We start from the raw sequence: 12,213 nt of genomic DNA, 5'->3' as shown, positions 1-12,213 counted from the left end.
TTTAAAATATTATTTATTTATTCATTAGGGTCATCCTCATCTCTTCCCAGGTGTATGTGAGTTTCCCTTTCTTCTATTGTTGATCAAAGGGCAATCCACCTATTCATTTTAAATCTAAGATTCTTAATTGAACAGTATCTTGCAAAATCTCTTGCTGTCTTGTTTTATGTCTTTGTTTCACATCATTAAGGTCTGATCTTAAAAATTGACAGTTCTATAGGAAAGCATATCCTGCTGCGAGAAAAGGGAGTTTTCTTGCTTTCTAGTGTACATCTACCACTTCCAAGACCTGGAAAGCCTAGTGCCTAGCATAGACTTTGAAACTTCTCTGTGTGTATGAATGGTAGGGGGTGTGCGCATGCACACTTCTACATAGGGGTGTGAGTATATGTGTATCATTTTTAAGTATTTTAAGTTGGAAAAGATAATTTTTGGAGGGAGGAAAGGTCTAATACTTATTTTAATCTTTATTGCCTTTGTTTTCACCTCAGCCTTGCAAAATTGTGCTGCCTCAAGTTTTTCAGACGCCAAGTCCCACCTCTGAAGTCTTGCACTATAGTTTTCAGTTGCTTAGAGACAATATTAATGAAGGTGTTATGTTTTAAATTGTTTTGTTGATTCCCTCTGCTTTTGACACCTTTAAATTTTAGTTTTAGAACAGTATCCTGTTGGTAGGTTCTTTGTATTGAGCTATCCTATATTACATTTTTGTTGGTTTATCTACTGGTAATATCTGTAATACACATTGGTTTCCTACTTCACCATGAAACTTTGGATATTTTGCTTGTGCTTTACCTATTGACTTGTCTTAGTACTAGCAACACATCAGATTTTGAAGTATTTTCGAAAAGGCAACAGCATTTATAATAAACTGTTTGCTTTTCTTGTCTTCCAAGAATAAAACTTACCCCTTCTGTAGAAATATTGCCTTGGCCCAAAGCCCAAGATGAATAATATTTATGTCTCCTTTGTATGAAATTATTTATAACATGTGTAAGTGTCTGCAGGATCAGAACCATTTTCAATAAAATGCAAGCAGTATTAAAATAGGTCCACAAAAGTAATAAAACTCATAGGAACAGATTGCTTCAATCTACATAAAAATGATGGTCTATTTATGAGACCACTAATGATCCCATGACCCTCTAAACATAGAGCGGTAAACTATAATCAAGACTGTTCTGTTCCTTGTGGTTTTTTGTTTGTTTCTGATGGCTATTTGCATTTGTTAATTTACTACAAAATCAATGGATAGTGCTTGGAAAATGTTCATGATTTAATGGATTTTTTATGCATCTCAAAACAAAATATCCTTTCTTAAGCCTAATGTAATCTTCATATTTATTTCTATATGAATATATGATTTTTTTCGTGTTTTATTTTTTTTTTAATCAGCGATACTCAATCAGACAATAGACATCTGTAAGCAGCATCCCAATCTTTGCTTAAATGGACGCTGTATACCAACCATTTCCAGTTACCGATGTGAGTGTAACATGGGATACAAGCAAGATGCAAATGGAGATTGTATCGGTAAGTAGTATTTCTAAAATATTTTTTCATTTTTTGGATACTAATATGCTTCCATTTAATGCTTTTGATCCAAAAACAAATGTTCATATTATTCTTCCTCCTTTGTATTTATTTTGATAATATTGGTCCAGTGAAAGAGAGTTCAGGGATCATGATGACATAACTTATAGTGGAATAATGTAAAATCATCATAAAAGAACTTTTCCTATTGGTCTGCTGCCTAAAAAATCTTCACGTACAAATAGAGGCATTAAGCATTGCTCTACTTGATGAGTATGCTACATTCTTGTATTTACCTTTAGTGAGTTAAATTCTGCTCTCTTTTACTCATATGCTATGCTTATGTAACTCTCTTTCTGTGAAAGCCGTAGTCTCAAGTTTAGCCATGATACCAAAGAAAAGAATTTGAGTTTTACTTATAAATATGAATGACATTTAAAAGAGGTTAGATCATTAATAGAATGTATTCACTTTTGCTTATGTTCATATCACTGATTAAACACTAATGCCGTAAAAAAAGAGCTGAATTTAAAGATTCTGTGCTTTTGTTCAGTTAATGTGGTCTTCAGCCTTACAGTGTCAAAAGGTCAGCAATGATTGCAGAGAAATAAACAAAATGTGGAAGTGTTTGTGTAGGAGTTGTGTGGTGAAGAATTTTGTACTCAAGATACATTTGTATAACCATCTAGGTTCCTAAATAGAGCGCTCTGGTTCTATTTCTGATAGAACATTAACCTACTGATTCTTTATAAAGAGATTGAGATCTGTGAATGAAAAACACTATTTAAGAGCTTTATAGCTATATGTTTTTCTGGCTGAAAATGTGCATCTCGTTTTCTAGCATGCCTGTGGATTAAAGGAAGCATGGAAAAAAAAGAGCAGGGCAAATCACAGTCAGAAGAGACCTTAAAAAGCTCTTCTAATACAAGATAAGACCACATATAGTTTGTAAGTGAGAACAGTAGAGGCAGATTTTGAATTGCATGCAGCAGAGTGGTATCATCCAGCAGCTGGTACTCCAGTGAGTTGCAAATTCTTCCACATCTCTCTCAATGACAAGGTTAGCATCAGGCTAACCCCTTGGCTAGGCATCATGCCTTCTGCAGAAGTGAAACAAGACAGCTACTGCCTAGCGCTTTTCCTTGGAAAAATTCCTTCTCTCTTCCTTTATATTAAAGTAAAATAAATGTACAATAGAAATCCTCGTGATTAAGACATTCATTGAATGTTCCTGTAAGTATGTGATTTAGAGTTTGCCATACTGTTAGTAGATCTATGTCAGTGTTTATTACTGCATTTAGGCTGTGAGTTTTCCTTTCTCGAGTCAACTTGGTACACCAGTCCTGAACGATTGCTGTCGCCTTAGCTAGTCCGTGGGGCCATAGGGTGATCAATTATACTAAAGTTATTCCTGGCAAGTGTTTGTGTAACTTACTCTTAAAAACTGTCAGTGATAGAGACTTCATTACTTGCTTGAACAGCTGAGCTGCCAGTTTCAGAGCTCCGCTAGCTATGCAGTCGGGTAGGTTTCTTGAACTTCCAATATAGTTTAAATACCATTTTGCAAAAACATCAGCTCATCATCTCTTGTTCTAGCCACAGTGTATGAGGAAAGTAGCTGTCTCTTTATATATACCTACGTGCATTTGAAGACTGTTATGACACCTTTGTTCCTAGTATTACATTTCCCAACACTGAAATTAGTATTCTTAACTATGGCAGGCTCCAACGGTCTTGAACTGTGCTAAGAAACTTCTGAAAACTCATGTCTTAAAGACTTCAGAAAATCTTGCGAGACAATTTAGTCTTTTGTCTAACAAATTTTCACCAAGTGAAAACTTCCTTCCAATGAGGAAGCTAGAAATGATGAATGATTTTTTAATGGAGTTAAAGTCTTATTTCAGAAGGGATATTGCCAAAACAAAAGAGAATGGAGTTATGCACTACTTTTTGACCTCAATTTCTGTGCTTTTGTTTTTCTGAAGGAACATCGCCTACTATACAAACCATAGGCAGACACAGAATGATCAATCTCTCTTCACAAATTGATGGACAACTGTATTATTACTATTGCCCTTCCCTATATGGTTCTGTTCCTAAAAACTTTGAATAGGTGTAGAGACTTTGAAAAGGTCAGCAAGCCCATAGCTGTAATGTGTGGGGTTTTATATTTTGCAAAATAGCTAGAATTCTGAGTTTCAGATTCTGATATTTGTCTTGAAACAGCACAGTTGGTGTTAAGGTGGCTTGTGAAAGTTCCATACTAATAAAACTAGTGTCTAGTAAAATTTTGACATATGTTGCAGATGAAACATTGAAAAGTGTAGATATGCATGATGTAAGTGGTGAAATGGAAATATTTGACACTGAAGAGGGGTGTAGTGTGAGGCTGAATGAAATGGGTTAAATATATCTGTCTCAGATGTTTCCTCTTTATGCTGCTGGGATATGCATGCTTGAAACACCAACTCAAAGCCAAGAACTTATTTCTATTAACACATATTTGTCATTTCCGCTTTTATCAGCAGCTTATTAAAAAAAAAAGAACATCTTAGGGTTCATATTTTATGTAAAAATTGTCTGATATGCTTGTCTTTGAGGGTTTTCTAAGCTTAAGTCAGCTATTTCATAGAGCAATGTTGCAATTCTACTGTAGAATATGTGCACTAATTTGCAGTGAGGTCTGTTTTTAGCACGCACATATTTTCTTTAACAGTTTTAGCAAGCTGAAGCTCACATCATAATCCTAAAAAAGTCATAAATGACATCATCTGTAGGAAAACTAAACAAAATTGGAGTTTCGACATACCGATTATTTATTAGATAAAATCCTCCCTTCCATTCTCCTTTACATTAAAGCAGAATAAGTGTACAATAGAAATCCCTGTGGTTAAGAGATTTTATGAATGTTACTGCAAAAATGTGAATTAGAGTTTGATGTATTGTTAGTAGAACTATAGTTAAAGTCTTTACTATGAAGGAATTACATGTCATTCTCTTCAGGTCCCTACACACAATATCCAACCTAGCACACATGAGAAAGGAGCATTGCAATGGCTGGGCGCTGCAGAGAAGTGTCACAGCAAGAAGCTGCTATTGTAGCTATTGTACCTATAAATAGGTACAACCTCCTGCATTATGAAGAGTAGTAAAGATTACTCAAATTATGCAGGTAGACAAGATAAAAAAGCAGATACAGTTACTGTTTCCTTCATTGTATTTAACACACTGTGTTTCTCTTTTCTTTATCTTGCTTCTTTCTTGTGGTTTTACTGGATTGGTGTTGTCAGTTGCCAGTGCAAATGTGAATGAACAGAATAGGTTTTTGCATGAGAGGAGGTATTTGATTTTTCCATTTTGCTTGCCTTATTTCATGTAACTGTTTACCCCAAGAGGTCTGATTACATCTAGGCACCAATAGTGCTATAAATCAACACACTTTTGGGTATCCCTAGATCTCTTTGACATGTGTATGAATGCTGTTTCTTTTAATTGTGCATGCATTCACATGTCAAATCCTGTGAAATGTACAGTGTTTTTTATGCTTTAGTTAGAACAAAACTAACCTTTTGCCATTAACTTTTGCCAATTTTAGATTCAAGTCATCCATGGTACAACATTTGTGGTACACATTTTTTAACAGATGAATAAATCTAATTATAGGTGTAATATTTTTTTTACCCAAATATTTTGAAGATCAAATGAAAAACAAACAAACAAATCAACAAACAAACAAACAAAAAAACCAGATGAATACAAATGATCAGCAAAACTAACCCAGGGAAAACTACTCATTGGTTTTCCAGAATTTTTAACAGTTTATGCTGCAAAGTGCATGGTAAATTTGTCATTGCTGAGAACTGATGAGGTGCAGCTTGACTTAGACCTTGCTTCCTATGTCAGGCTTGTCAGTAGAATAGTTTCCAAGAAGCTAAACAAAGCAGCATTGGTTTTGTGATTTTAAAGCCTACATAGTGTAAGAGACAAGACCAGGGACCTAGCTGAGGGGAAAGGTCAAATTAGCAAAGGTGAGAAAGGATGAAACTATGTACAGGGAGTGTTCATCCTGGATCTATTCAGTTTGTAACTTGTGAACATATCTCACAGGGAGAAGCTGCTCAAGTCATGCTCTGGTAGCTGCAGGGAAGATGCTGATCAGGCAGTCCCGCTGCCAGAACAGAGGACTTCATTTACTCTGGTCCTAGAGAGCCAGTTAGGATTAAGGAAAGCAGGGAACAGGGACCTCCAAGAGCTTTACAGACAGGTTTAGGGGAATGTAATTGGAAGTAACAATCAGTGTTATTTTAGGGTTGGGAATAGCCAGGCCAGGCCAAAGTAACAGCTGCCTCATTGCAAGGCATCACGGATCAAATCTGGGAAGGGTTCGTGAAAGGAGTAAAGATTTCAGAGCTATGTGTCAAGTGGATGAAAATTCTGAGCAGTTACATAAGGTTTTAGGTGGCTAAAGTGTGTTTGGCTGTATACAAATACTAAGAACATTTGGAAAGCAGAATAAGGTATATTACGGGGAAAGGTTAGGTTAAATCTAGCACCACTCAAATGCAAAGGCTGGGGTTGAGGATGTAGTGGGGCATAAATAAATGAGATGTTTATACAGCCTGAGGTCTCATTAAGAATCCTTCCTGCTGCTTTGTGGCTCCTCCTCACATTTCTACCAGAAACTCTCAATTGAATAGTTTTTTTTTTTTTTAAAGTGCTGTGATGCCTGTTTTTAAATGCCAACTTTTTTCTTGTATTGCTATTATTCCAAAGAAGAATGATTGATCATTTAGTTAAATGAATATTATGCTGAGTAAAGAATTATTCACTTCTGCTAGTAAACTGTCAGATTTCGTGCCTCAAAATCTTCACAGATGTTTTTTCTTCTGTCTTTCAAGATACCTACAAATGACGCAGTATCACTGCATTTCTTTAAAATATAGGTGCCTATTTATACTGAGAACAACTGTGTGCTAACTTGAAAGTTGTGATTTTGCATGAGGAACAAAATTAAGATTTAGCATTTGACAGTTTATTACTGTCTCTTTCAATTAGAAAATTCAAGTTGAAAATGAAAAAGGAAAAAAGGAATATATTGTGAACTCTAATGATACTTCTATGCTTCCAATAGACATTGATGAATGCACATCAAACCCATGCTCTAATGGAGACTGTGTCAACACACCTGGTTCCTATTACTGCAAATGCCATACAGGTTTCCAGAGAACTCCTACCAAACAAGCTTGCATTGGTAAGAAAATTTCCTTCATGGTTACTGACTTTACAAATGGTCTGACCTCTTATGTTAGATCCTACTGGAATTCAAAACGAGTAATGTTATTTCAGTAAATCCCAACAGTTATATTAATGATTATCTAATTCTAACCTGGCATTGCATTTGTTTTGTTGATAAAATAATCCTTTAATCTGTTGTCATGGATGATTTTTTGTCCATTGCATTCTAAAATACTTGTCAGCACATTCCAGTCAGGAATTCTACAAAATAAATAAATAAATAAATAAATACACACATTTAACACTAATATTCTCTTTACATCTATCTATATATATATCCAGATGAATGTGTGGGTAGGTTTTTCAGGTATCTATCATGTAGCATTTATTGTACAAGTTTAAACAATATTTATCATCTCTCTCATGGAATAAAAGTGGTTTCTTACTATGTTTGGAAAGTTTTTTTCTAAGCAATATTTAGATAATGTGTCAGTATTTTACAAAGCAGTATTTGTCATTGTATGATGTAACTTTATAGAATTCTCTGATTGTGTGATGTCTTTTTTAAAAATTTAGATATAGATGAGTGCATCCAGAATGGTGTTCTTTGTAAAAATGGCCGATGTGTAAACACCGATGGAAGTTTCCAGTGTATTTGCAATGCTGGCTTTGAACTAACTACAGATGGAAAAAATTGTGTGGGTAAGAAGTCTTCTTCATACTGGCTGGTACTAGCTTTATAATTTTAGAATTTGTATTTCATAGTGCTTTTGATCATTAAGGATTATATTTGCTGAAATAAGATCTGCCATGAGGTGAACTGCCTCTGCAGTCAAGTAGATGTTGTAGAGAACTTCATGATTCTGAAAACAACTTGAAGAGGTTTTTGTTTCTGAAGGTACATCGCTCATCAAAAGACCCAGGTAACAACCCACTCCAGGATCAGCATTTTTCCCTAATGCTTTGTAGAAAGTGCTTAATGCGTCTGCACTGCTGAAGAAAATAATGCTTTTGATCTTGGTTGTATTATGTCACAGAAGCTTCCTAGATAAACAACCTGTTGCAACAACTTTTGAAAAGCTTCACATGACTGAAACTTTTTGTCCTTTCAGCTGAGAAAGAAAAATGCACCTGATTCTTCCATAGCAAGTCTTTTGAAATGGGCACAGTAATTCTGTGGACTGAGAGCTTGTCAAATACACGATCAGAGTTACTAGGAATTAATCTTTAGATGACAGAATCTTTGCCACATCTCCCCAGCGAGTTTGTTTATGCTGTGTTGTATTCTGTATTTTTTTGCAGACCATGATGAGTGCACCACTACTAATATGTGTTTAAATGGGATGTGCATAAATGAGGATGGGAGTTTTAAATGCATCTGCAAACCTGGATTTGTTCTGGCTCCAAATGGACGGTACTGTACTGGTATGTAGAATTGTGGGATAACACATTAAGACAACTTTGACTGAAACCAGCCCATTGTACATTCACTCATGCAAAAATGACAGTCTCTTATCATATGGACTTAATATCATACTAATGTTTTGTTACATTTAATAGTAGTGTGAAAGCAGCAATAGACGATAAATTAACTTTTGAAGCACCTTAGAGTCATCGTAGCTTCAGCAAAATCTGAATGCATTCAGGAAATGGTATAATGAGCAACAGTATCAGAAATTTAAGAGGTTTGAAAGATTGCATGCACAATTGCATACCTCCTCTCTATCATATTCTGACAGTCCAGGGTCTGTAACATTTAAGGCAATGTATTTTCTCTACAGCATTACAAATTAAAATATTGCATTTAACATTTTAAGAGTGGAGTCTGATTTTAATTAAATTAGATCAATTAAAGTGATACAATAGAAAAGACCTATTTCCACCTCTAGAAGTAGTTTTGAGCTTCTGTCATTTATAATGGGTACAAAATAATCTAAATACGTTGGAGTTTTACTTTGAAATTGAATAATTTATATTAATTGTGATTATCTTAATGTTCAGTCACTTTGATCAAAATTGACCATTAAAAAGGGTCTTACTTACTTTACTTAAATGAAAGTAAAACATTGTAAAGTTTATACTGTGATTAATGCTTCCTTAGCCAGATTTTAAAGCAAAGTTGTAATATCATGAGATGGAGGAAGACAATGGAGGAAATTTTTGACTTATTTTACTTACTGTGGAGTGCAAAATGCCTCTTCACTCTGTGCAGTTGAAAATTGTTTTAATGCACAGCTGAAAATTGATTATTTAGTTTAATTTTAAGATAAACATTCATGAGATACAAAGCAAGGATACTTTAATGATTCCTCAGGTATCACAAAGATATTAAATAATGCTTTGAGAACAATAAGGGTAAACTTAAGATTGAAAGCTATAAATAGATTGTTGAATTGTGTTCTTCCTGACAGATATTGATGAATGCCAGACATCAGGAATTTGCATGAATGGCCATTGCATAAATACAGAAGGATCCTTTCGGTGTGAATGTCCACCTGGCCTGGCTGTTGGAGTTGATGGTCGTGTGTGTGTAGGTAAGGAATTTTCTTTTTCTCATTGAAATAGCAGTGTTGTCAAATAAATTATCAGATCATCAAATGAAAGCAGCACATTAAATGACTATGTTTATGCTAACATAAGTTGAGGAATTAAAATGATTAATCACAGAGTAACTGTTCTCCATTAAGCCCGATGTGTTTGGCATTTGCTCTGTTGTTTTTAGTTTCTGTGTATATGTATATATGTATGTATGTATGTGTGTATGTATGTATGTGCTTTCCTGTGGATTTAATCCTTTAACCTAGTACCTTATCTTTTCTGGTTTGCTCTTTGGAGATGCCTTGGCACATCTCTATGCTCTGTGAAGAAAACAGAGTGAAGCCCAGGAAGCCCTTCTGCTTTCAGGAGCCACCACTGCACGCTAGCGCTAGGGTTAGCCTAGATTCCTGCACTTGTCTCACTCCTCAACATGTGCCCCATGTCTTAAGGCCGCACTGTCTGCCTTGGTTCTTAACTTATATGCTCTGGCTCACTGGCCAAGGCTGGACAGTTATTTTTTGTAATACTTCTTAATTATTATTTGAAACGCCTATGTAGGGGGCATACCAATAAGAATTGTGGGCCTTTTTAAAAATACCTTGAGAATAAAAGTCTCATCAGCTTTGGTAGGGACACTTATCAATTTTGTCCCAAACTTCCAGTAGTGCTCCTTTTAATTTCCAGGAATGTCAGTATGAGGAATTTCTTTCCTGTGGGGTACCAGAGCTGGAGTGCCAGAGCCCTGGAACAGGCTGCCCAGAGAGGCTGTGGAGTCTCCTTCTCTGGAGATCTTCCAAACCTGCTTGGATGCCACCCTGTACCACGTCCTCTAGGTGACCCTGCGTGTGCAGGGGAGTTGGGCTGGATAACCTCTAGAGGTCCCTTCCGACCTCAACCGTTCTGAGATGCTGTGCTGTGATGTGTGTGTTCACTTTGGCATCATTCACTCCAAGTCACCAAGGAAAACATCCTTTGCTTGAGACATTGTTATTTTCACATTACCTTCCCGTTCTGCTTCCTGTTCTGCTTTCCCTTCCACTTCCACCTCCTGTTGCCCTTCCCGTTCCCCTTTCCCTTTCCCTTCCATTGTCTTTCTAAATGTGAAAATATTTTATTCTGTGCTGTAGTGTTCAAAACTCTAGGAAGGAAAATAGTCTTTCTGTGAACTCAAATATCTTTATTAATAATTATTAGAAAGTCTTAAATTACGCTAAGCTTAATGTTAAAAGATATTGTCCAGGTCAAGAGAAGTCATACTTCATCCTAGTATTTGGAGATTATTTCCCAAGAATCGGATGCAGGATACTGTGTCTTTGTTTTACAGTATCTTTCCATTTTAAATAAATTCATCACTCTTTAGGATAAGATTTTGTACAAAAATCTGCAAACTGATCCTTATCAATTCAGTTTAATAAATGTATTGTTAAAGCTTTAACTGATAGCCTTAAAAAAAAAGTTATAACCAAGCACTTTTGTAAACTCTCAACTGTAACCTAAATATCCAGTGTTTTTTTTTCTGCTCTTGTTTCAAATGAATGTCTTCTTTGCAGTAAGCAAAACTGTACTAGGGCTTGAACCAACAAAAACAAGAATTACTCTCTCATATGTAGTGGCCAATTTTTTTTTTTTTGATTTATTAAATGTTTGGAGAAAATAGTGAAAAAATCGTAGACAATGTGAAAAGCCTTGGGGTACTGTTTTTGTAGAGGATTTTTTCTTGTTAGTGGCACAGCAGCAAAACCAGGTTTAAGTACAAGCTGTTCAGTACCTTTTGCAGTCCAAGTTGGCCTCATCTTATCCTCTGTCAGTGATACAGCTGTAAAGAATCAATTCTGGGCCCCATGGCTGTAGCAACTAAGGACTTCAGTAGCTTGCCATCAGCTGTGAAGAGTGTTTTTATTTGAAAATGTTCAATTCCACGTGTCATTTAGCTTTAAGATTTACCATAAATCCTTACATTTTCAATAGGAAATATCCTTAATATGACAAAATGGAGAGGCAGAATCATGATTTATTTGGAAAATTCATTTTAAAAAAAAAGATGATGTAATTATTCCAGGCATAAAGTAACATAGGAAATTTCAAATATTGCATAACAAAAATGTCCTCATATATGACCTTCAAAGTACGATTTCAGAGCCAATCTGCTGTTTAGAATTCTTTTTTATATATGCTGTGTTAGCTACAGGAATTCTGTGTCTGGCTATTTTGTCCCATATATTGCATGAGCTAAATAATATTTTTCAGACACTTTCCTGCTAGCAATGTCTGAAGTCTGAAAGTTAATAAGGTACAAGGGGCTTCATTTTAATACTATTTCCACAAATATGCTAGGCAATTAGCAAAAATATAAAATCAAAGAACCTGCAATCCAATTCTGTCACTTTCACTTTGAACAATATTTTATTTCATGAATAGTGCCATTGATTCTGGTATGACTATTCAGGAACAGCCTTTTTATTTAAAATTAATAAGCATAGCAAATTCGGCCACAAGACATTATACAAGTTGGAAAAAAGATGTGCAGCAAAATGGGAACATGTGCTTGAGAAAGGCTGGTTAGATATATGTTTAGAGCCAACCTAGAATTTGCAAGCCTTTCAGGTTTGCCTATACTTCTTGCTGTAGTTTTATGCTCGGATACCTCAGTTCTGTATACGCATATACAGAACTGTGTGTGGGTGTGTGTGCGCATGTGTATCACCTCAGGACTTCAAGTGAGCTATTGCTGTAGTTCTGTACAATGCTGTTTGTTCTCTACTGAAGTAATTTCAGTTATGATTTAGCCTGCATTCCTCATCTCTGCTCAGAGACATAGCTATCCATGACAAGACAGTTGAATCTTCGACTGCTTAGATTATCTTGTTGAACCATGCCCCAAAGCACTGCATTACATAGTTTCACCTC

At 35.5% G+C, this 12,213-nt stretch overlaps 1 protein-coding gene across 3 annotated transcripts in view; it reads left to right on the top strand.

Moving 5' to 3' along the window:
• Positions 1 to 12,213, top strand: part of FBN2 (fibrillin 2) — a 152,688-nt gene that overhangs the window by 57,261 nt on the left and 83,214 nt on the right. For all 3 annotated transcript variants that reach the window (XM_088532677.1, XM_088532676.1, XM_088532675.1), the window contains 5 exons: positions 1,396 to 1,533; positions 6,665 to 6,784; positions 7,345 to 7,470; positions 8,071 to 8,193; positions 9,180 to 9,302. In XM_088532677.1, coding sequence (XP_088388803.1) covers positions 1,396 to 1,533; positions 6,665 to 6,784; positions 7,345 to 7,470; positions 8,071 to 8,193; positions 9,180 to 9,302 — 630 coding nt within the window. The remainder of the gene's footprint in view (positions 1 to 1,395; positions 1,534 to 6,664; positions 6,785 to 7,344; positions 7,471 to 8,070; positions 8,194 to 9,179; positions 9,303 to 12,213) is intronic.

Source organism: Tinamus guttatus, unplaced genomic scaffold (genome assembly GCF_059628265.1).
Source record: "Tinamus guttatus ecotype Peru unplaced genomic scaffold, ASM5962826v1 Tinamus_guttatus_pri_ptg000464l, whole genome shotgun sequence".
Lineage (NCBI taxonomy): Eukaryota > Metazoa > Chordata > Aves > Tinamiformes > Tinamidae > Tinamus > Tinamus guttatus.
Note: the sequence above shows the minus strand (reverse complement) of the source record. Positions and strands in the feature narration are given on the sequence as shown.